At 27.9% G+C, this 24,347-nt stretch overlaps 2 protein-coding genes across 2 annotated transcripts; both read right to left on the bottom strand.

Moving 5' to 3' along the window:
* Positions 1-635: 635 nt before the first annotated feature.
* LOC145749534 (regulator of G-protein signaling 12-like) lies at positions 636-22,952 on the bottom strand. Its single transcript, XM_082565323.1, has 26 exons — positions 22,894-22,952; positions 22,521-22,656; positions 22,212-22,340; positions 21,479-21,891; positions 20,655-20,783; positions 20,465-20,580; positions 19,798-20,006; positions 18,088-18,259; positions 16,766-16,845; positions 16,398-16,465; positions 15,237-15,426; positions 14,778-14,830; positions 13,051-13,158; positions 8,821-8,842; positions 8,292-8,521; positions 7,995-8,119; positions 7,731-7,848; positions 7,234-7,446; positions 7,106-7,157; positions 4,934-4,980; positions 4,350-4,650; positions 4,013-4,185; positions 3,419-3,524; positions 2,579-2,686; positions 1,677-2,290; positions 636-1,485 (listed from the first exon to the last, which is right to left on the bottom strand). Exons 3-26 carry the CDS (start codon positions 22,261-22,263, stop codon positions 1,471-1,473), a joined length of 3,714 nt encoding a protein of 1,237 aa, XP_082421449.1. The 5' UTR covers positions 22,264-22,340; positions 22,521-22,656; positions 22,894-22,952; the 3' UTR covers positions 636-1,470.
* A 161-nt stretch (positions 22,953-23,113) lies between these two features.
* Positions 23,114-24,155, bottom strand: LOC145750384 (protein MAK16 homolog A-like). The gene has a single exon (XM_082566409.1). It carries the CDS (start codon positions 24,108-24,110, stop codon positions 23,259-23,261), a length of 852 nt encoding a protein of 283 aa, XP_082422535.1. The 5' UTR covers positions 24,111-24,155; the 3' UTR covers positions 23,114-23,258.
* Between the last annotated feature and the right edge of the window lie 192 nt (positions 24,156-24,347).

Below are 24,347 nucleotides of genomic sequence, written 5' to 3'. Positions count from 1 at the left end.
TACACTTCCTACTAAACTGAGCAATGACTTGCAGACTTCCGAAATGTGAAAACTAGCTAACTTTATTGAACGCTTACAAACCGACGTCACCAGCGAATAAGTAAACCTTTAGCGCCAACTACCGTGTGTTTTTACATACGTAAAATCGAAAAAAGCACTTAATTTAGGCAAATCTACGAAGAACACAAGTTTTTTTAGGCAAATACTTTTACTAACAATTCAAAAAACTATAACTCCTAAGAAACAATATACCATTTTAAGAATGTTATTTAATCCAAGTTGTGCCTTTTAGATGCCTTTTTTACACTGGATTTTTTTTTTATGAACACCTCACGATAATGTTAAAACAAAAGTGTGTTCTTTAACAATAATAGTTTTAAAGCTAGGACCTTTTTATTATTTCGTGTCATCAAGTAGATGGACATATTACGACTTTCCTAATTACGATTTCCTTTTATAAATGTCCTTGGTATCATTTAATGAAAATTTAAAATCATATTTTTTAAATAGGTATTTTAAATTATTGCTTAAAATTTTCACACTTTGTCTATTTTTTTACAGATAAAAAATTAAAATTTTTAGCGAAAACTTTCGAAAAATTGAGCTATTTAATAAATCACTGCCAACTTGCAGAAAAAGTAAATTGTATTTTATAGAAATCATAATAACAACGTTTGAAACTGTGCGCAACAGCAATATAATAATGTTTTACAAATTATTCAATCAATATTATATCACATAAGAGTTAAATAAAATCATAGGGCAGTATTGGTTCATAGGAAATTCTGTACAAAAATTAAGGAATTCCAATAACTAAAAATAATAAAAATTTGCAAAATAAGGATAAAGGTTTCACTATAAACAGTGCGTTTCTTACAATAGTTAAGATAATGTGCAACACTAACGATCAATTTATTGGTATATCAGACATATATATTCACAGTGTTAAATTTAGCAAAATTTGTGCCGAATTTATTTCAAATAAAAATCCAACGAAATAGTTCATGATTTTTAATTAAAATAAGTTAGCAGTTCGGTAAAATCGACAAAAATTATGACTGAAGTTGGAGTTTTTTTTTATGTAGAAGTGTTTTTTTTATATATAAGCAAGGTTAATCAGTGTTAAAATTTACACAAAAATTTTATCGGAATGTGTTAAAAATCTGCACTGGAAATGCTAGCACAGTGTAAATGCAAAATTTGTGCTTCTATCATCGACAATTTTATTTAAAAAATGAGGAAATGTAAATTTTAGTCCATAAACAAGAAAAAAAAAAAAAAATGATCAAAATAATGTTTAAAAAAATCGACAGAATAGAATATAAGAAGGAATGTCATGTAACGGAATGTTTGTACAATAAACAAACCACTCTTGCTTTTTCAATTTGGTCTTCAGCTTCTCGCGAACAACTGTCATATTGTGACGTCACTTTACATAATGAATACGTCATTAGTGGCTGAGCTTTTACTTCACACCATAATAGTCTGTAAGTAAAATAAGGAACAAAATAAATAATTATAAGCAAGATTTTAACAAAAATTAAAGATTTTTGGGTAAACAGACTTAGTTAGGGTAATAATATTTGTGAAGGAGCAAATTAAAAAAGTTTGTTTTAAAAAAAATTACTTTTTAAAAAATATTAAAATATATAAAAACTCAGCATATTAGCTCTTACCTCTTCGTCTTTTTCTTCTCTGTTTCCTTCTCTTTTTATCGGTGTCGGAGGAGAGAAATTCGCTATCGACCGATCCAAGATAGCTGACTGGTTTAAATTTGGGGGCGGGGTGGGCAGGGCACGCAATGTCACGTCTAAATCCGACTCTGTGCCAACAAATTGACTTCCAAAGTCGGGGTCTTCGACAATGGTGGCGTCGTTAAGATCGTCGGCATCGGGGCTTATCCTTTCCCGCGAATTTCTGCGAAATTTCCCGGCGTCGGGCTTGAAACTCGACATTGTTTTGTTTTGAGCGTTTAGCTCTACGAAGCCCTTGTTTTTATGCCCGTTGCGCGACGAGCGCCCACTGCCGTTCATTCTACAGTGTCGTTCGTAACCATTAGGTGGTAGTTCACCCAGAACGTCTTCGTCGATAGTTTCAGAACTTAAAGTACAAGTGCCAGTCCTGTTATCGCAAACCCAAACCGACGAGGTGTGGTTATTGTTGTTATTGTTTTGAGGTTCAGGTGACTTAATTTTAAGAAAATCTGGCAGTTCTAGATCTTTTTTGGTCAGAAGTCCGCGCTGGTCGTGCATAGTGCTGCTCTGTAGCGCCGACATGAGGTTGATTAAATCTAAAAAATGAGAAGTTTATAAAATTTTTAAACGCAATTCTTGAAATTTAATAGTGGAGGCTTGTTTTTTTTTATTCTAGCGTGTTCTACGTTAATGTAGTAGTCTATATATATATATATATATATATATATATGTACATTACTATAGGTATTGCAATGTAATTTAACCTGTCTTAAAAGTATTTTCATTTTAAAATTTGTATTCAAACGTCCCTTTAAATATTTTTTTATTAAAAAAATTAAGTTATCTAGAAAAAAGATAAATAAATAAATATAAAAAATGTTAACCTTCTGTTTCTTGTTTATCGGGAATTTGGTTTGGATTTTTGTTATTGTTTAAACTGTTTTTCTTATCTTCCGATTTGTTTTTTATTCTTTTCGACTGTTTCGTTTCACCTGAAAATAAAAAATAAATAAAAAAAGGCAAAGCATCTTAAAAGATAAATTAAGCAAAAATCATTTTTCTTCTAAAAAACGTAACGGTCAATAAAAAACTACCACAGGTGGTCATAATTACTTTTAGTAAGCTTGTTTATTTTTAATCATCATTTATCAAAAGAAAATTGACATGTGAATTTTTTCTGGTAATTTTAAGTATATTGAGTTATTAATGCGACCTAGATACGTATAAATAATAGGAAATAGGTAATACATCCCTATCCATAGAAATAAGAAGCGGAACTGTGTATTGAAAAACGTCATTAAAATAAAAAATCGAAAAAATATTATTCTGGACAATTTGAAATTGCGCAAAACAATATCATGAAATATTAATTTTTTGTATATTTAAGGCAACGTTTCACGTGTATTTAAACAACACATTAATAAATAATTTTTGGCGCAAATTTTCTATAAGCGTTTACATATATTTTTGATAAAGTACCATTAAATTACCGAGAACCATTTTACCGAATAGGCATTTGTCCGAAAACCAAATACCTAAAAACGTCATTTCACCGAAAATAAAGTATTCTTTATTTACCATGTCTTACCCTAACCCTTCTCTAAAAAAATCCCCTTTAATTTTTGATAATAAAATGTTGACCTTAATTTTGGTTTCAGAAAAATGTCTATTCGTCAAATAGTTTTTAGTGATATCGGCAGATGTGAATTCAATATATTATTTACCTGACCACTTGCTTCTATTTTCTACGGGTTTTTGTTCCACGGAAACTTTTAAGCCATCCAGTGTCGAAACCAGTTCGCTTAAATTGACTTCTTCCTTTTCGTTATTCTATTAAAATATATCAGTAAGTTATATTAAATATTTTTATTAAATACAATTAAATGACTCATGGAGCAGGTTTCGAATTTATTGTATAAAGCAGGTTTCGAATTTATTGTTAAAATAATAACAACAATATGCATAAAAAATTATTTTAAACCTAATTTTAGAACAACAATATGAGCAAACAAAATTTCCCAATTGTTCTCCTTGCAAATACAATTTTCTTTAGCTTGTTTACAAAAAAATACAAAGATAATAAAACCAAAGCTAATGTGAAACCACTCTAATATAAAAACGAAAGAAAACTAGACCCTTCATTTAAAGGGGTGGAAAGGGGGTTACCCCAATCCTCTATTTAGGTTTAAAATTTATAATCATCAATTTTTCCTCTGTTTCTTAATTTTTAATTATTTTTCGTTTTTTCTCGTTTTTTTCCTTTTCAAAAATTTTTCTGAAAATTTAAATAAGTAAAAATATATATAAACACAACTTACAACTACGGTGTTGACTTTCATGTCACTTAGAGCCAAGTTATATCTGATCAAAACTGGTTCCAATACTTCTGCGATTGTTTTGTTCGGACGAGACTTCACCCCGACCGTTTTCATGACCGGTAACATGTCCAACCGGAACATCGACTTCCGCTCCAAAATCACGGTCCGTGACGCTAAAAAGAAGGAACATAATGACGTCATTAAAAATAATTATAATTGTGTAACAATTTTTTATTAAAATAAGGATGGCAGAGTCATATTTTTAAGCTAACTGAGTAAAAAAACAAAATTTGAACACCTGAGCGCGTCACGTGACTAAAAACATTTAAAAAATTACCTAGCACGTCGACGTCTCTGTCCATGGACAACAGGGTTCGATTCCCGCCGGGCCCGTTCTCGTACAGATAAACAGTGATTGACGTCATCTTTACCCCCCTCCGCTCGCACAAGTTACCCAAGGCCTCACCCACCGTGGTAACCCCAGATCGCTTCGCGTAGATCACGGTCGTGGTGCCGTCCCACAAAGTCACGTGACACACCCGGGTGGGGTCCGGATATTCGGGGGCCGAGTTTGTGAGGGAGCTGGACCGGGAAATCGGGGACGGGTTCGAAAAGAGAGATTCGGAACCGGAAGAGTCCTAAAAAAATTAAAAAAAATTATTTTAAAATAAAAAAAAATGTTACAAATTTTGATAATTTAATAATTATTTTTTTATTTTTTAAATTAAAGTAAAAATATAAATTTTAATTTGAAATATTTTTAACAACATAACGTTACTGAAAAAGTGATTTATTTATCCGTAACTAGTTCAGTACAATTTTAAATTTTTTAGTCACTAACACAAACTTTGTTAGTAATAGAACAAAAAACAAGTAGTAATAGTCACTAAAAATGGATTATAGATCATGTGACCGACTTACCCTACTTGACTGTCTGTTAAACGACCCGTTGCTCTTTGAAGATCGACCTAAAAAAAATTAAAATATTTAAAAAAACACAATTCTTTGTATGACTCTACCTTTAAATTTTGCTATTGTCACGTTAAAACAACAAATGTAACCTTACATAACAGTTAATTACATATAAGGTTATATAATACGCAATTTGAAATAATAACTCTAAATTTTCTACGTAAAACACTTGAATAAACGTAACGTAATTAGAGGGTTTAAGAATTTTAAGAAACCAAAATAAAACTATGTGACGTCATAAGGCCAACGTGTTGTTAAAAACTCGATTGAACATATTGTGACGTCATATTTTTTGAAAAAGGTTGTACTTAAAGGTTGTACTTAAAGGATTAACGAACTAAAAATGCCTATTGGCAAAGTAATAATATTCAAATTTTAATTTAAAATTTAGAATTAAAAATAAACTAATTGTAAGTGTTTTGGTTTATTAACTTGTTTAAACGAGGCTTTCCGGCTTTAACTAATTCCTACTTCCCTATACCATATCACGTTGTTCTTACTCGACATAAAATCACGTTATCTATTCCCAACCCTTAATCAATTAGCATAACGAAAAAACACGTCATTTTCCAAAATAAAACAACGTTGAAAATAGTTGTAAATTTACGTCGGCAATTTGGAGTAAAATTGTACCGAAAGAATATTCGGACGACAAATTAATTTTAATTAGGTCACGTGACATGTTATATTAGGTCACCATTTTAAATAAAAACACGTCGCAAAAATCAAAGCGTTTTCAACGATTTCTCGAAACCGAAAATAGCAGCCTAAGCTGTATGTCAAATACCATTGGCTTTGAACTTATACATATTAATATATCACAAAGTATACGCTCTAGCTTGGTACGCCTTTGAAGGCATCTAATTAAAAGGTGTTGCTGTATTGGTTGGTTTCAATGCGGCAGGTCTGTTTTATAGTTTGACCTATATTTTAAACCGTGGGAAGCTTATTCGATTTAACAAAAACTATGTGGTTTCGTAGAAACAAAATTATAGGACATTGGCTGTAAAATTGCCTTCGTTATTATAACTCGTTAAGTAATGTAAAAAAAACGTATTTGCTTTTTAATTTCGTGTATTGCGTTTATTTATAACTTCAGGTGATTTTTAAACTAAAAGTCACGCCATACTTTTGGGACATTTCGTTACCTAGAATTGCATGGTCTATTTTACCGTAGAACAAAGACGGCACGCAACAAAAAAAGCCCAAAATAAATCTTCGTGGTGACGTCACGACAATACTGCCATACAAGCAACAATTACAATGCTTTTGACTTCCGCTTTAAATATACAGCGTGACTACATGCCAGAGCGTGTGGCAATACTATATGTATGTATGTATAAGGTGGCTAAGGTTTTTGCATGTAAATGAATATACAATTTCATGTTTCCTTTTACGATCAATTTTTTTTTAAACGTGAGTAGACGAAAAATAATATTAAAATGTCGTCCGGGTATTTTAAGGTTAAAATTTTTGTGACGCGATTTTAAACTCTAGTGTCCTCTGTTTTTTTAATCAAAATGCTCGAATATAGAAAACAAAATTCAATTAAAAAGGTATATACAGTGTAATATGACTCTTTTGTATCGTTTTACACGATTTGCGGTATAAATAAGAATTAAAAATATTGTATGTTAACCTATATGCTCTTACTGCTAAAGGAAATAATTATACCGCAATGCTGAAATGTAATTAAAACAGGCCACGCGCTTCGAAGTGCGTAACAGGCACTACTAATAACAGGAAAAAGATCGGGCAAAAAAATTCTTGCGATACCGGAATTTGAAACTAAACATCCGCGAAAAAAATGACCGATCGCCCGGTCTCTGCCCGATACCTTAAACAGAGCCCATAAGACCTAATTATGGCTATTATATGTCATAGGAACCTTAGATTTAACCGCAAAAACAGAAACGGCTTAATTCTATGAAATTTTAACTTGGTAGTTGGACTTAAAAAGGGGTTGAAAAAAGATTTCGGGGAAAAGTGATATGACTTTAAGTGGGAAAATCATTTAATTAAAATAAATCGATGTTCATTTATTATTTATTCAATGGCTCGCCAAAATTCTAATAGCCTTTACCTTTGGCCTACTATCACTAAAATGTTTTTGTTACTTACTTTTTATTCCGAAGATTCCCCGTTTTGTAGAACCTTTTTGTGACTTTTTATCCTAAAACAAAAATTAAAAGAATAAATAAAAAAAATTTTAAAATTATAAATTTTGGAAAAATCTTTGCAAAAATTACCTTTCTTCGAAACGAGCTTCCTTCAGAGCTTTTTGATTGGTCCTTGAACGATCCATAGCTCCGCCCATCTTGACTTGAGGTGTCAGAGGTCATGGTTTCGAAGTTGGGGTCAAGGGGCAAAGGTCGGCCTTCCATTTCACAAACCATACATTGACGATAGAGTGAGGATTTTAAAAATCGACTGTAGCTATCTAACTTCATTAAAGTATAAACCTGAAAAAAATAAGTTTTTTTACTACCTTTAATATTTTAAAATTAAAAATTTAGAGGTTACAAGATGGGGTATCCGCCAATATTATTGTTAACCATTTGACCAAATGGACTTCAAAACCAAAAAAAATCACAAACGATATTTTACCAAAATTTGGACAGTTTTTGGTAATATGACAATAATCATATGGGTACTAGCCTTCTGTACTAAATGCCCTAATAATGTTATTAACCCAATAACTACCATTCGTAAACTAAAAATTTACATTAGAAAAGCATTCACTAACCTGATGTTGTTGGTTAAAGAAAATATCGGGTCGTGGAGTTGTAGTTAAGGCCTCAGCAGCTAACTGTTGACCATGGCTGTCTATATTAACCGGCATCAGTGCATTAGGAGACAAAAATCTTAATAAAAAATAAAAAAATAATTAAAAATTTAGAAAAGAAATGTGAATTTTCTTATTCATAATGTTTTAAAATAAATAACATTAAATTTAGGGTAATTTTATAACCATAATTTACTGATTTTTTGCATTAAAAGATTCACACACCTGTCATAAATATCCTTAATCTCAATTTTTAATTTATCGCAGTCATTTACAGAATTTCTCCTTAAATTTTCACAAGCTTCCCAAAATAAAATATTTTCTTCCGAGTATTCCTTGCAAAGAAATTCCTAAAAAATCAGATTTAACAATTAAATAATTTTATAAATCCAAAACAAATGTCTTAAAGTAAAAAAAAGGTAATTCCATTATTAGGTTTTAATTATTCTCAACAAAAAAACCTTAAATTGCACAACAATTTATAAAAAAAACATTAATTTAAAAAAAAATCCACCAATTTACCCTAAAGTATTTCACACCCAGTGGGTCATCCAACAAGCGCTCAAAAGAGACTGCCCAGTGTGAGATTCGTCCTGCAGCAAACCCAGTTAGCTCTTGTGAGTTTGCTGCTCTTAACGAAGATCGTTGATATCCTCGGTAGTCAAAATTGTTGGCAAGGGAACCGTTAAGACAACTAGGTAAGCTGGCATTACTTGCTAAGCTTTCAATGCTCGATGCCCCACTTAAACCATCTTTAAAAAGTTTTTTTTTTAATTTTTTTTTCTTGAATTTTGTAAAATGGCACAACAAAATACTTGAAATTTTTTTTTAACTTTTCGTATTTTATTAACTTCACCATAAATTTTGATATAATCATAAAATGAAATGTTTAAAATAAAATTTTATTGACAAGTTTAATATTTTTAAAATTTACCCAATTATAAAACTCTAATCTACACACATAATATAGCATAAAAAATGAAACTAACATTAATTTAACAGTTAAAAAATAAAACTAAAAATATTTTCAAGATAATAAAAACAAACTTACCCTCATCTGAAACAGCAACATTCTGTGAAGTAATAAGAGTATTTGATGAAGGCATATTACTAAAACTTTTACTTAAACCTAACACACGATTCTTACTAAAATTATGATCCACTTCAACCAGTGCACTCATTTTTTAACTATCACACTAAATCGAGAGTAAAGAAAAAAAACGTTTTTGGACTATTTTTAGAACGGAATATACGTTTTTAGTTGTCAAGCACTATATTAAGCAATTAGTCTTAAAGATAGCTTTAATAATTAGAAATATTAAATATCATTTATTTTTTAACCTCTACTGCTATTTTTATTATGCATCACCTAAAAGATACTAAGTATTTTTATTATATTCCTTTCGATTATTATAATAAATGAATTTATACGCTCATATAGGCTTTCTAAAAGTTGAATTAATAACCTTTTTTTTTGAAAAATAACACCAAACCTAACTGGCTGTGTCACTTCCTCTCTGATTCTATTCATTTTAAGGCAAAATGTTAAACTAGTTTGAATTTTGTTATAAAAATACCAACTAATTTTTTTTCTTTTTTGGCGGAAATAGGAAATGAGTGGTCACTGCAACAAGGCAAAAAACCCTATTATAAACAATACATTCTAAACAATACAAAAAACGTGACAGTGGACAGTTCGAAAAAATTTATCCACTATTGTTTATTAATTCGACTTAATGACTCAATACATCTACCTACACTCATGTTAATACGTCCTGTAGTGTAATACCTACGAAACAAGCAACAAGATGTTCTGCCTATTATCTAATACACTGCAATATAAGACGTCATTTTTTTGTGTAGTAAATAATGCCTGCATGTCATTGAGATGTTATAAATAATTAGTTAGCGCAGCTACCAACGATCGATTTTAAAGGTAATAATAACAACAAATAATGATGTCAGAGTATAGAGTCATAAAATAAGCATGAGACATGGTAAAAAATGAGTAATTTATAAACATTTTTGATAAAAACTAACTACATTATTTATTATTTGATAATTATCGTAATTTTTACAAAAATTTAATCAAAAATATGAATTATATATTGTTCTTAACACCCCTGTCTGTAATAAGATACCCAACTCATTAATTAATTAAAACCCTTAATAAAAAATCCTGATATGAATTAAATCCGGGAAATGGAAGTAAATTAAAAAGCAAAACATAAATATTGTTTTAAGTATGAAAAGGAAGTAACTTTATAGGATATTGGTGCAATAAATTCACCCTAAGTTTCATTAGAATATAACTGCCTGATACTTTATACAAATAAAATCATAAAATATAAATAAATATATAATCTGATATGATTTAACTACATTTTTATATTTTTCACAATATTAGCTACCTGCTGCAAAAAAAAATTAAGATTACATTTTTTGTTGTTTATGTTACCTTTCTTTATAAATAAAACTAAACTATATAAAAAACTGAAGTAAAAATTTTAGTAAACAGCTCAAGTCTGAAGAAAAAGGAAAGCAAATGATTCACATTGTTCAATTTAAACTACCCATTGTTAACTTAATAGTATACTCGCCCTAAAATTTAAGTGATTCATTCACTATTTTTTACCCTTTTTCCTGTGAGTCTGACTGTCATAACATTTTTTAAAAACTAATAAAAATTTTATTTATTTTTTGTCCCAATTTAGTATTAAAATGAATTTGTTCTTAAAAATTAGTCATAAGCCATGCAATTAATTTATCATCAAAATTTCGACAAAAACTACTATGAAACCAAAACAGAAACTGACTAAAATCAAATATAAAAAAATAATTATTTTTAAATGAATCACCAAAAAGATTGATTTTTAAATTTCCAACATAATATATTTTAATTTCTTTATTTCCTCTTGAAGGCCAGTATATATAAACATGAAATACGATACGAGCATTGATGATATTTAATTGCTAGTAAGAATAACAGCAAATGCTAAAACTAAAACATTAAATATCAACTTTGATAACTAAAATAACTAAATATTCTTAGAAATTTTAATTAAATGAAAACAAAACGTTTTTGCAACTATGCTATCTAATAGCTTTTTTCTAAAATATTTTTTTTTCGACAAAACCGGCATCGCAAAAACCAAGAAACCAGATCTAAGTTATTTATAGAAAAATACCCGCACAAAAACACTTGAGTGAGTAATTTAATGTAATAAGAACCCACTTAAATCTAAGCTGACTGTACGGTCAAAAATTGCACTTGGCCTAAATAATTACAGGTTGAACATTCCTGCAATTAAACTGTTTGGCATAACGTAAAAAAAATAAATTAGTTTAGCAACCTAATTCCCTTTAAATTGAAAAAAATTAAAATTTATATGAAGGGTATAATTTATGGCCTAGTGATGTAAAAAATTGTAAAAATTTTAATTCAATTCCAATTTCCAGGTAAATAAATCTGAACTTTAATAAAAATTTCTGTTGGTAAAATAACAGGGTAATAATAGCCTTCGTTTTAAATAAATATTACATCGAAATCCTGTAAATGCATAACTCTGGTTTTGTAATTAAGTTTGAACTCCTTATATGTAAGAGTAGAATGCAAAACAATAATTTAAAATTAAATCTCAAGTTTGAGCATTTGTAAACTTATGTAAAACCTTACAAAAATTTAAGCTAACTATTATAATACCACAAAAATAAAATTAAAAATTTCAACTCAATTAAAAAAATGACGCATAAAATATTAATGATATAATAAACATCTTAATATAAATATTTTTATACATTACACCCATTTAACAAAACAAATAACAAAATTTTGACAAAATACTTAATGTTAATTCAACTCGAAAATTTATAGCCTTCAAAATAAAAAAAATCAATACTTAAAAAAATAAAAAAAATCCCCTAAAAATATTCAAGGCTAAAATTTTTACATAATTGGGCAAAAAAAATCATTATTCAGTAAAAACAAAAAAAAAATAAATTGAATAAAAATTAACAAAATATATTAAAAAATTTCCCAATTTAAAATTTTGAAATTTCCAAAACTTGTTTATCCATTTACATAACTTTACATACATACTACCTTTCAACTAACCAAACACTATAAATAATCTACTAATCCCTGCTTGCTTACAAGCAAATGACAAGTTATGACATAGTTCAACACTTCTTTAATGACAGGATGTACTGTTTATCAAGTTTACTCAACCAATTCAACAACTGAAATCAATCTTAAACAAAATCTTTTTTAACAAACCGCAGAATTTAAAAAGTAAAAATTTTTTAGAAAGTTTAACTAAAATACTTATAAATTATTTTCTTTTTAAAAAGTTTCAATATTTTTTAAGCAAAACAAAAATTGGTATTAATCATATTTTTTTTTAAATTAGGTACATAATTTATGCCAAAACACCTTTCTTAAATTTTTAAATCTAAATTTGCTTATTAAATATAACACAAATATTTTAACACTGTTTTAAATCTAACTTTGATCAAATAAATTAGAAAAAATTATAATTGTATTAAACACAGCACATTGCTATTTACTGTTCTCTATTTTAAAATCTAGTTCAAATTAAAGGTTTTAAAATCTATTTTAGTAGCTACCATCCACAGATCAAATATTTCGGTTTAATCCCAACAAACCAAAGCAATTAAACTTCTAGATTTCTCTGCCATGACGAGGCACGAATCCAAAAGCAACGACTAATTAGCCTTGGCCCAAGGCTAGCTTGTCCCATAAGACTTTAACAACCATAATTACAAGAAAACTGATCACATTTATATAAGCTAATTATCGCCAGAAAGGATATTTTCAATTGAAATGTCGAACTTTGTTAAGAAAACAAAAAGCGAAATGACAGTAATTATTTGGCACTCAACGTGACCTAACACAACCCATTATCAACCTCTTTTTCTTAGACAAAAACAAATTCAGTGGAAAAAACCCGATAACCTTACATGATTGCTCATCAAATACAATTAAATTTAATTCACTGTTATTTAAAGAACCTCAATCTATTTTTGTAACAAAAAACCTAATATAAACTTGTCTTTTTGTGAGTTTTATTTTTACTTTACCCTTTTAATTATTAGTCCCTAGTGTATTATTACTTAAACATTTATTATGTCTTTTATGTAACAAATTTTAAATTAAAATTTTAAATTTTAAAATCATTTTATTTAAACAAAATTCGTTTTTTTTGTCACAGAGTGCAATAAACTCATCAAATAAAATGCAAGAATTAAAATTTTCACATACCTCAGTTGATCTACTAATTGCCTTTCCTCTAGTTGTAAAATGTCCGTTAAAAAGTCGATGTTGTCGTTTATGAAGATGACCTTTGTTGTTCATGAGTAGCTTTCCTCTCTAAAAAAAAAAAAAAAAAAAATAAAAAATAAATTGATCTGCTAAAAAACATAAGAAATATTTTAGTAATATATATATATAAATAATTTGAAACAGATAAAACAAAAAAAAATTACAACAAAAATATGGAAATTTTTTTTAAACAATGCTGTTTTACAAAAATTGCAAATAACATATAAAGGAAATAGAAATACTAATATTAATTATAAAAATAAAAGGATAAATACCAGATATTCTAATTAAAAGATTAAGAGTTTTAACATTTCCAATACATATGCCAAATATTTTACAACATTAAGTTTTACAGATGTCATTTGTATCATGAATTTTAATTATTCTAAATGTCAATAGTTTGGCAAGTCAAATTTATGTATAATAAATCAACTAACCATTAACATTAAATGCCAAATAAGTTACATAAAAAAAAAATGATGCAAAAACATAAACATTTAAAAAAGAAAATATATTTAACTTTGAAATAAAAATACAATAAACAATATTGCATTTATGTAGCATGCAAAATACTATTAACATATGGTGCAAAATAATAAGACTTAAGTTAAACCACTAGCTCCCACTTGTGGCAGAAAATAAACATAAAAATAAAATAACTGAAACTTATGAAAATATACCTGTTTATACCCAGGTGATAGGCTAAAGAATATTAAAATAAAAAAACATTTATTTAGAAAAAGTTAAAAAATATATTTTATTAATAAATTTAATTTTAATTTCTAAAAATAACAATATAAAGGATGATATTTTTGAGTATTAAAGCCTATAGACTATTAAGTATAAATGTAACTGCATTAAAGTTAAGTAATATAATTCTTTTTAGGCATTACTGTAACATATATATTATAAACTGACTTTAATTAATACATTGAAATTTTAAATACTTCATCTCAGAGTAAACTTTGTATATAATACTTATTAAAACTTATCAGTATATTTGCCTGTGAATATATTTAATGAATTCTTTTTCCACATGACTTTTTAATACACTATTTTCCTATTTTTTTTAATCTTCAATAATAACATATTGAGAGCTATTTGTATAACTAACTCAAACACCAAACAACTATGTTTAACAAAAACATCTGACAATGTTTGAAACTACAACCAAGTTTGAAGGACAGAAACAGATTGTTTATATGAAGTCAAGAAATTGTAAGTATGTGTGAATTACATGTGATGTTGTTTTATTGTGACATTTTATTATATGGCCCTAAGACTGCCATAAAAGTTTCCTACATTAATTTATATGCTGATTTATGTATAGGTCCATTTTTGTAATTAAAACAACAGTTTTGTTTTATAAGTTTGGTAATCTATAAGTATCAATTTGCAATATATATATAACAGAGCTAAGTGGTTATATATATATAAATGTCTGCCCAATTAAACCCTTTAAAATAAAAAAAAAATTTGTTTTTAGGGCACAGGCATATATAAGGTGCAAGTTGTAACTATATTACTAGAATTAAAATGCAACCATAAGACTGGCAATCAACTACTAATACCAAATACTAATAAGGTAAAGGCAATGCTGCATTTTAAATTGTACAAAATATTTTACATTTTAAAACTATAAAATGTTAATAACTTGAGCTACTTACATTTTGTTTCCTTAATTGATTTGCATTTGGTTTTCCTGAAGGTACTCTTGAATCTAAAAAAAAATTTTTCTATTTAAAAATACAAAACAATTAGAAAAAAGGTTTAAATAACTATACATTACAAAGCAAAAAAAAAAATTACTATGAAACTTGTAACGCCACACTGTTTTTGATTAGAAGAAGATAATAAAAATACCCTTAAATAATTTTAATTAACCTTTTTTTTAAACATCAAATGTACCGATAGTATCTAATTTAAAAATCTTTACACAACTTCTGTACATAATAAGCACTTTTTAGTATGAACTCCTGCATAGTCCAATACCAATCAGCAGATCAAACATAAGTCAACCTTCTCAAAAATATACAACGCTGCATAAGGCTACTTAAAACTTTGTAACCATGAAGTCAGTCCTTCCACAACAAGAATAAAAATATACAAAAAAAATGTACACTGACCTGGTATTCTGTATTTGCCCATGCTTAACTTATTCATGGGAGGAGGAACTTGACTGGCGTTGTTGTTAGTTTTCATGTGGTTGTCGTGTCGAATCAAATTACTTTGGCTTAACAATGCAACATTTTGTTGCACTGTTGGATTTGTTGAAACAGGAGGTTGCAAGCCTAATGTTGAAGGGAGACCTTGGTTCTAAAATAATATTGTTAAAAAAATAAATATTAAAAATTGTAAGAAACAAATACAGTTTTGAAACAGGATATTATAGATATAAAGTTTTGACTGTGTCTTGTAGAATCAAAAGTATATTAACTGGAAATCTTTATGTATATATTATTGCTTAGTAAACCATATACCTATTAAAATGCCTTCAAAATTAAAGAACTGTCAACTGTGAAACACGGTCAAATTATTTTAAGAAAACATTAATTACAATTTTTAACCATTGTCTAACAATTAAAATGCAGCTCATAGGGCAAGCAATCAACTAAAATAAATAACATTTTAATAATAGTTTTTATGGTTGTGCAAAGTAGGTAATGTAAAAAAACTATTGATAAAAGTGTAAAAAATATATAAAAACTATATACAATATATACAAAACAGTCCTAATTTTAAATACTTTTTAAACAAATTTCGCCCAAAACTTAATTGAATATACAATCTTATCAAAGTTGTCCAATTTTAAGCTACATACTAATAAACCAAACTGCCTAATATTAATAACAAAGTTTTCCCAGTGAAAGTTCTATATGGTTTAGTATTTTTAAGTAAAGATTAAAAAAGGCGATTAGGTGCAAATGTAGACAATAAAGTAGCTACAACACACAAACAATAAAACAATAACATTGGTTTATGATCCTAATTAACATTTCAATTTATTACATAACTAGTGTTAACATATAAATTACACCTTAAGTTACAACTAGTATAGATAAATATTCGAAATATGTCTTTATAATAATGTACTAATTCCTTTTTCATAAAACTTTATAACATAGTGTTTTCACTTTAATTGTAATAATAAATAATAAAAAAGCAATTTGTAAGGTGCATTGAAAAAAAAGGGTGAAGTCCAAATAGTGAAACAAAAAATGTTTACAAAGATAATTGCTACTTGTTTACTTAATACCTAAGCTTTAAAATTAAAAGATAAGAACTACCTTGAAAGTTCTTCTGTCAACAGAGTTAGTTGAAGTTGAACTTGATGAGTAATCAAACTTTAATGAGTCTAAAAAAGAAAAAAAGGTTGATATAAAAAATCTAAAAAATATTTTGTTAAATAAAGCTATTTATGTGAAAAAATTAAATAAAATACATATTTTATTCTAATATCACATAAAATTTAAAATAAATCTTACTGCATTATACTAATTCTATTAGATTTATTAAAATTTTAAAAATAGAATTAGCAGAAATACTAATTACAAAAACCTTATTAATTATTAATTTTTTATGTGATAAAAGTAATTAAAAAAATAATATATTGACATAAAAATATTCAAAAATAAATAATTAAAGAACTGTTTACTTTTTCTTATCCTGTTGTCCATGGTATTGTTGTTTGTGTAATAAGCTCTTGGACTTAACCTTGAGCTCTCGTCAGTACTACTAAAATGTAAAACAATATATTTAAGTTACATACATTTTATTTGATAAACTTTTAATTTAAACTTACATTATTACTTGCATTGTTTACACAAATTTAAAAAACATATATTTAAGATTATAAAAATTAAATTAAGTCAAATAAAATTTTTTTTTTTTTTTGATAAGTTTAATATATTTTGTAATTAAAGTTAAAAAAAAACAATAATTTTCTTTATTTACTGCTTAAGTGCAAAACAAACAATAAAATCTATATATACCTTAACAAACTTTGAATAATTTATAATTTATAATTATTTTATCACTTAAAATCAATGCTACACACAATACTTATTAATACACAGAGTTTTAAAACAATAATCTGTGTTTTATAGCCGGTTCGTATTGATTAATCAATTAAGTTTGGCAGTATGATGTATTTATCTCCTATAAAACTTGGATGGCAAAAACCAAACAAGACAATTGACACGACCCACTTAGTGTTTAATCAACATTAAGTACCAGCAAAAGCCTACTTCACTTGAAAAGTGATGGGTAAAATTTATTTTTAAACTTTTTGAGTACTTTAAAAAGCGGGAAAATATTAGACAAAGTTGCGTAATTACAACAAACCAATTAAAATAAACTAAAACAAACTTAAATTGGTGATTCAAAAATGCTTAAGTTAAAATGCATAGGCCTATACAATTTATATTAAAAAAACTCAAATGCTTTAAAATACAAATGCTTTAAAAAAAAGAATTAGTAGACTAAGCCAACATCAAAAAAGTAATTTAAATTGCTATCAAAAGAAATTTATCCTTTTGTGCCAATGTTAATGTTGTATTATGTAGTATAAGAATAACATGTACAAATATGCTTAAACTTTAATGTAAGGTAAAAACTGAAACAAGTTTTATTCTTTACAAAAATAGCCTAAAACCCTACGTAACCTTTATTAGTATAGTTTAGCCCATATTCTTATACAATAAGTAAAAGTTTGATATGAAAGCTTAAGAGTAACATTTGTAAAAAGGCCCAGTCTTGTGTTGCCTTTTCCATATTTAAATAAATAAATAAATATTGTACTGAGCAATTCTTGAGGCTTAAAGTTATTACCATATATAGTGTCTTACTCTAAAAAGTTACTGTGGTAAAACTGGGAATCAAACTTAAAGACTGAAGTGATAATGACTTGTGTCTTTTACCTGTTGTCAATTTAAGTGTTACCCTTAGAACTCGAGTTAATTCAAAACAAAAGAATACCTGGTTGAACTTTTTCTTTCAACTATGTGGATTTGTTCTCGATGATTAACAGTTGACCATGCGGAGCGACGAACACTAGGGGGCAAACTTGATTCACCCCTTGTTAAAAGTGAATGCCGATTATCTACAACTTTGACATGGGAAAGTAAAGATTCATCACGAGAATGGTCGCCTAGCAATAAAAAGTAATAAGTTTTTTAAAATTATTTTAAAAAAGTTAAGTAAATCTTAGAGCTTGTTGATCCCAATTTCAAACCTCCTAAAAAAGTGGAATTAAAGGTGCGGGGGTAAATTATCACTGGCAAATATTAACTGCAAGTTGCGACCATATTTTGACAATTAAAGTGCTGGCCATAGAGTAGGCAATTGACTTGTTTATAAAAATTAAGACAACTTCTTATAATTATACAGTATTTTGTAGTAAGAACTATTGGTTTATATCATTTCTTTATGCAAAAAAAAAATTAAATATCAATTGCTTATCACAGACAATGTAGGTTTTGTTAACAAGCGTTACAAAACAAGTCTCGTAGTATTTACTAGATCTTAAGTTACCAGTATTTATTATTATTAGAAGTGAACCTCGATATAGAAACAATAAGCCTGGATTTACTTTAAGAGATTTCAATCAGCTTGATCTGTTTACGGTTTTCGCCACACTTAAATACCACATAAATGTCACAAGTCAATCTTTGAGTCTGTGTGACTCATACAAAATTAGGTGTAATTTTAACTGAAAATTTAAAGTTTCCTGGTAAGTAAATCTAAAAACAACCATATTTTAAGTTTAAATAAATCGAATAACTTCTTGAACTGTTAAAGCAGTATACACATTTATTTTTCTAAATTTGCCTACTACTTTTTTTAACAAAACAATAACATAAATTTCCTATTTGCTAAGCTAACTGTTAATAAAGAAATAACTTAAAATTTTACCTTAGGACCATATTGAGACTTTATGTCTGGCATTTAATTTAATTTACCAAGTTTAACATTAAACAACTTATATAATGACAAAACATGAAAATTAAACGTCAATAATAGCCCATAAATGTCAAGTCGTGGTTAAAAAAATATAATAACTTTGCCAGTTCTCTTTAATTAGAACATTTAACCCATAATTATAACTTTTCTGATTTGTAATGATCAATCACATTTTCACAGAAATTGTTTAACTTTGAAATTAAATCAGTTTTTTCCCACAGTTCAAATTCAAAGAAATAAGTGTTGAACAAATTAAATAACTTATTTTTGGCTGAACTATCTGAAACACTCATGTACTTAAATTGTTTTATTAATAGAACAACCACCTTAATTACTATGTTAAAATTTTTTAAAGGTCTATAAATTGAGCATCAAATTTTAAAAATATGTGATTTGATAGTTAATTAAAATAAATTTTAACTTTTTTGTTATTGTATATAAGAACACATTGCTTACTTTTTACCTCATTATTTAGTTAGAGCATTTAGTCATAATTACCTATTTAAAGGCCAACGCCTAAAATGACTGACTTTATTATTTCTTAACACAAAAACTCTCAAATAAAAAATAACATAAAATAAAAACTTGCTATTGTAACTTGATTAATTAAAAATATATACTCCTTTTTTTCATGCCAATTAATTGTGTTTACGCTGCACCATTTTTAATGTATACTCCTTTATATTGACATTTTTTATAAAAACAACGTAAACAAATACCACTTACCAACAATACCACTGTCTGTAGTTGAATTACTAATAACGCTGTTGCTGCCATTAAAAGTTGAAGACGAATATTTTTGAGAGGTTTTTCTTGCAGTTTGTTCTTGTATAGTGACATACAACAAACATATAATCGAGAGTAAACTTCGGGGAGAACGTGGAAACTCAATGCAATCTCCAATTTCTGTGTCAGTTGAACACTGGATCCCAAATCTTTAAAACGAATTTACGCAAAATTAGTGATTAGGTAAAAGGAAAATAATACCAGATTTTAAAATTTTCGAGCTGGCAGCATAGTGTATTTGTATTGGATAAAATACTTAAACTTACAACATAAAGTCATTGGTTCAATTAACACTGCCTTTTTGTTGTAGTCACCTTAAATAAGGCGCTTTAATTTTTACGAACTCCTACCGAGCCCAAAGCCAATCGGCAGATTAATTATCAGCTATAATTATTAATATTTCAACTGGTAAAGGCAACTCAAAACAGGGTTGGGCTAACAAATGTACCCTTTGTTTAGGCTGTGAATTTACAAAAAAATAAGAGAAAAAAAAGAAACTAGTATAGGCTTTATAAATATAAGGTACATCATGGTGTTTTTAAAGTTAACTTGACAATTGATAAAGAGATATAAAATGATTATTTATATTACAACAAAACATAATAACCTCTTAGCTTTTTCTTCATGTGCAGAGTGATAACTTATTTCTGGGTCAATCATAAACACATGACAAAATGTTTTGTTCAAACGACCTTTTCTTAACAGATTTTGCCCATCCAAATCCTATATATACAAATGTTATGTTAACATTATTGTTATTTAAATCGCATAAATTTTTAATTTAAAAAAAACTTTACCTGTGCAGTGACTAAACAAAAGAAACGTTCATCTTCAGGACAAACTGAACTAAAACAAAGATTCTCAGATTTGTAAATCGCAATGGTATCTCTGTCTGCATTGTACAGCTTAACACTAGAGTGTGTGACCTTAAAAAAAAATTTTTTTAGATTCAAGATTTGGACAAATTAAGTTTGGTGGAATCATGGCCTAAGACTCTAAGCCAAAAGGCTTCGAGTTCGAATCCTACCAATGCCACCTTAATCGCCAATAAGTCAAGTATCTTCAGATTGCTTAAACACATAAGCATAAAAAAGAGACTTTTGACAAATTTAAGAATATAATTAGGATTAGTTTATTCATAATTAGTTTATTCAACTTCCAGTTACAAAAATTATAACTACTGTAAGTCATGTTCTGCGAAGTTTATAATTACCATTTTTATAGATGCCAATTAAATGAAAATAAGTTTGGTAATAACACCTTGCAAGTTAAATACATAAACAAATTTCTCCACAGGAAATTACTATATGGAAATTGACCACAAATATTTAATAATTGTTGTGAGAAGCCAACGCCTTAATTTTAAAAATCAAATGAAAAAAAATAAAATATAAATTTTATAATTAATGAATCAAATATTCTTGCTAACAATATTGCAAAGTGTCTAATAAATTACAACATTTTTATGAATTTTATTTAAAGATAAGCAAAAATATTTTAAACCTGAATAATATTTATTAAAATGTTGTTCATCAACATAAAAATTAAAAATTTGAATTAAATTTTAACGTTCATTAATTATGTAAAATAAATTTTAAAACAAAAAAAAATCTAAAATGACCTTCATCAAAACTCGTTGATGTATGTGTTGCTCCTTTCTTAGACTGTAAATACAACCCCTTACTGCTTCCAGACTTACATTCTCAACCTGTGACATGTCCCTTACTGACATTTCAACCGTGCCCAAGTATGCTACAATGGACTGAACTACAACCATTGCTGGCACTTCTTTGCCATGACTTGTTGTTCGTTGTCTGGCACTTTGATCAGAGGAGTTAGAATACCTTCGATCGTTTTTGTTTTTCGATCTCATCTCGGAATTTGAAAGTTTGCGCTCGTTTTTGTGTGGCGAAGGGGTTGTTATGTTTTTAAATATCTCCCCCGAGTATAGATCCTTTAATACCTTATCGGTTCTGCTAAAGTTCAAGCTAGAGTCAGAGATACGACGAGGTTTTTCTGAATTTTTGTTGTGATCTGAAAAAAAGAAATATTTAAATGAAAGACCAAAAAGAACGATGTCCTTGATTCGATTTCCACTGCCTTTATGCTGTAGTGTGCTGCCACAGTCAATTTCAGATTGGGTCACATTAAATAAAGTTACACATTGTTCAGGCCATAAAGTTGTTTTTTTCACATCAAAGATATATTTATACAAGAAAAAAAAACAATGTATTACTATAGTAAATTTTACTTTTCCAAGTAAATAGTTTAATTCAAAACCATCATTAGAAAAACAAACAGAACAGTATATATATTATTTAATTAAAAACAAGACATAGAATTGCATAACCTACCTTCTATAATTTTATTTTCATTTTTGTACAAGTTCCGCGAATTATTTCTCATGTTGTTAGATAGTGGTTGTTGCAATAAAGTATCCAAGTTTTTTGTTACACCAAGAAGTAAAGTTCCAAAAGAAATACCTTAAAAAGAATTTAAGTATTAATTTAAAAAACTTACTTAACAGTAAAAAACTCTTCCAAATCTTCAGAAGAAATATATACAACTTTTTTTTCAATAATTAAACAAAAAACAACTAGTAATACAAAATTTAATAAAAATTACACACAGTAATATCAAATTTAAAATAAAAAACAGTATACCAATTAACTGCACAACTTCTTCATGAGTTGATTGTGCGACATTCTGACCATTTACCGAAATAATACAATCACCGACATCTAATCCAATCTGTTCAGCTGGCCCCCCTGCCACGACCCAACTTACAAAACATGGTGCCTTTAAATAATATTGAGGCTGACAGTTAATGGCAATTTGTTTATTGTTGTTTATAAACAATCTTATTTAAATCATATTTTTATATAAGCTTTTGAAAGAGGCCAAATTATATAAACAAAACGTCAAAATTCAAACTTTTTTCTAGGTTAAATAAACAGTCTAACAAATGTGCTAAATTTTTTGTATAGCCTATATATATATATACAGAATTTATTTAATTTAATTTCTTTATGATACCTGTCCTGATATTGTAAACCCATATCCATTTTTCTCTCGATTAATCTCAAAAATTTGTGTTAAGCCTTCACCATTTTCTTTAACACTTCTCGCAGAGGAATGTAACATAGTAGTCATAATATTTACCAAGTTTCACATAATATAAACTCAAATTATTTAATATTTATAAAAATTATCTAAGAAATATTAGAAAAAGGTTTATTTGGTTATAGCCCAAAAACATACAGTAGTTTCTTATTAAAATTTTGAGAGTTTGAGGTTTACAACAAAAAAGGCAAATTTTGATATTTTTTCGTAGATGAGGATAATTATATTTTATTTTTGTTTGTATCTTAACCTTACATATTTAAAAAAAGTCTATTTAATTAATTTATATTTTTAATTTGAGTTCTTGGTTCACTTTCAGTTTCATATTCAACTTCAACATGAGCTCGTTTTCGAGCAATTTTAACTTTTTCAATTTCTTCCTCCTCTTCTTCAGACTCTTCCTCCGAAGATTCTTCGACTTTATCCAAGTCCTCAATATCTGACTCCTCAAAATCAACATCTTCAACATATTCAACTTCTGCTTCTGACTCCTCTTCATCTTCTTTTACAGACTCAGCTTCACTGTCCGACTCTTCCACCTCTTCCTGCTCCATGGCACGATCAAACGCTGTTGCTGGGAAGTTGTAAATATCGCCATAAGTCCCTTGTTTTAATCTCTCCAATAATTCTTTTTCGATAGCAGTGTCTAGTTGTGCTGCTACAAGAGCCTTTTGTTCTCTTTTTTCTTCCCTTCTGTCAACTTTTTTATTGATTGTGACAAGTTTTTTTTGTCGTTTTTGTGTTAGTTTTCGAATACGAATTATATATTGAAAAATTTTCGTATATCGCTGCTTACACTTATGACGTAAAAAATACGGCCAATAAATAAGATTTTCGTCAATTTGTTCCAAGGCTCTTTCGTAATTTCTGGATAATTTCACCTTTTCCCATAAACGACCAGGAAACGCAGCACGTTCTATAGTTTTCATATACAAATAACAAATACCTTTTTCTTCGCGTATTGTTGCATACTGACTGTTTGATAAAGGACAGGAATTTCTGTTGCACAACCCGGTTACATTGTACTCGTTTTTACAAAATCGTTGCGTTTTTGACGTTCTTGCCTTTATCTTATACGAACAGTTGTTTGTATTCCCAATAATGTCCCATAACACATCGTCATGTTGCATGATTAATCCGAATAAACTTTAATTATAGTACTGTACATTTATACGCAGACGCGCAAAGTTAAATATACCGCAAGTTTGTGACTTTTAGGAATGGCGCATTTCGTAAAACTTTTACGCCACGTTAAAGTACAAAATCGCGTCATGTTTTTCGAAAAACAAAAAATGTGGCATCTACAAAATTAAGCACAAAGCGTTATTTATAAATAATAAGTTATATTTTTTTTTAATAAACTAAAA

This window comes from Corella eumyota, chromosome 4 (assembly GCF_963082875.1).
Source record: "Corella eumyota chromosome 4, kaCorEumy4.1, whole genome shotgun sequence".
NCBI lineage: Eukaryota > Metazoa > Chordata > Ascidiacea > Phlebobranchia > Corellidae > Corella > Corella eumyota.
Note: the sequence above shows the minus strand (reverse complement) of the source record. Positions and strands in the feature narration are given on the sequence as shown.

What these genes read in the sequence shown, in the direction of transcription:
- LOC145749534 (XM_082565323.1), bottom strand. Translation starts at nt 22,263, where the DNA reads ATGAGAAATAATTCGCGGAACTTGTACAAAAATGAAAATAAAATTATA. An exon ending in TACAGACAGTGGTATTGTTG is followed by an intron (nt 18,260 to 19,797) that starts GTAAGTGGTATT and finishes TTTTATTGCTAG; the next exon opens with GCGACCATTCTCGTGATGAA. An exon ending in TTAACAGACAGTCAAGTAGG is followed by an intron (nt 4,651 to 4,933) that starts GTAAGTCGGTCA and finishes TAATTTTTTTAG; the next exon opens with GACTCTTCCGGTTCCGAATC.
- LOC145750384 (XM_082566409.1), bottom strand. Translation starts at nt 24,110, where the DNA reads ATGCAACATGACGATGTGTTATGGGACATTATTGGGAATACAAACAAC.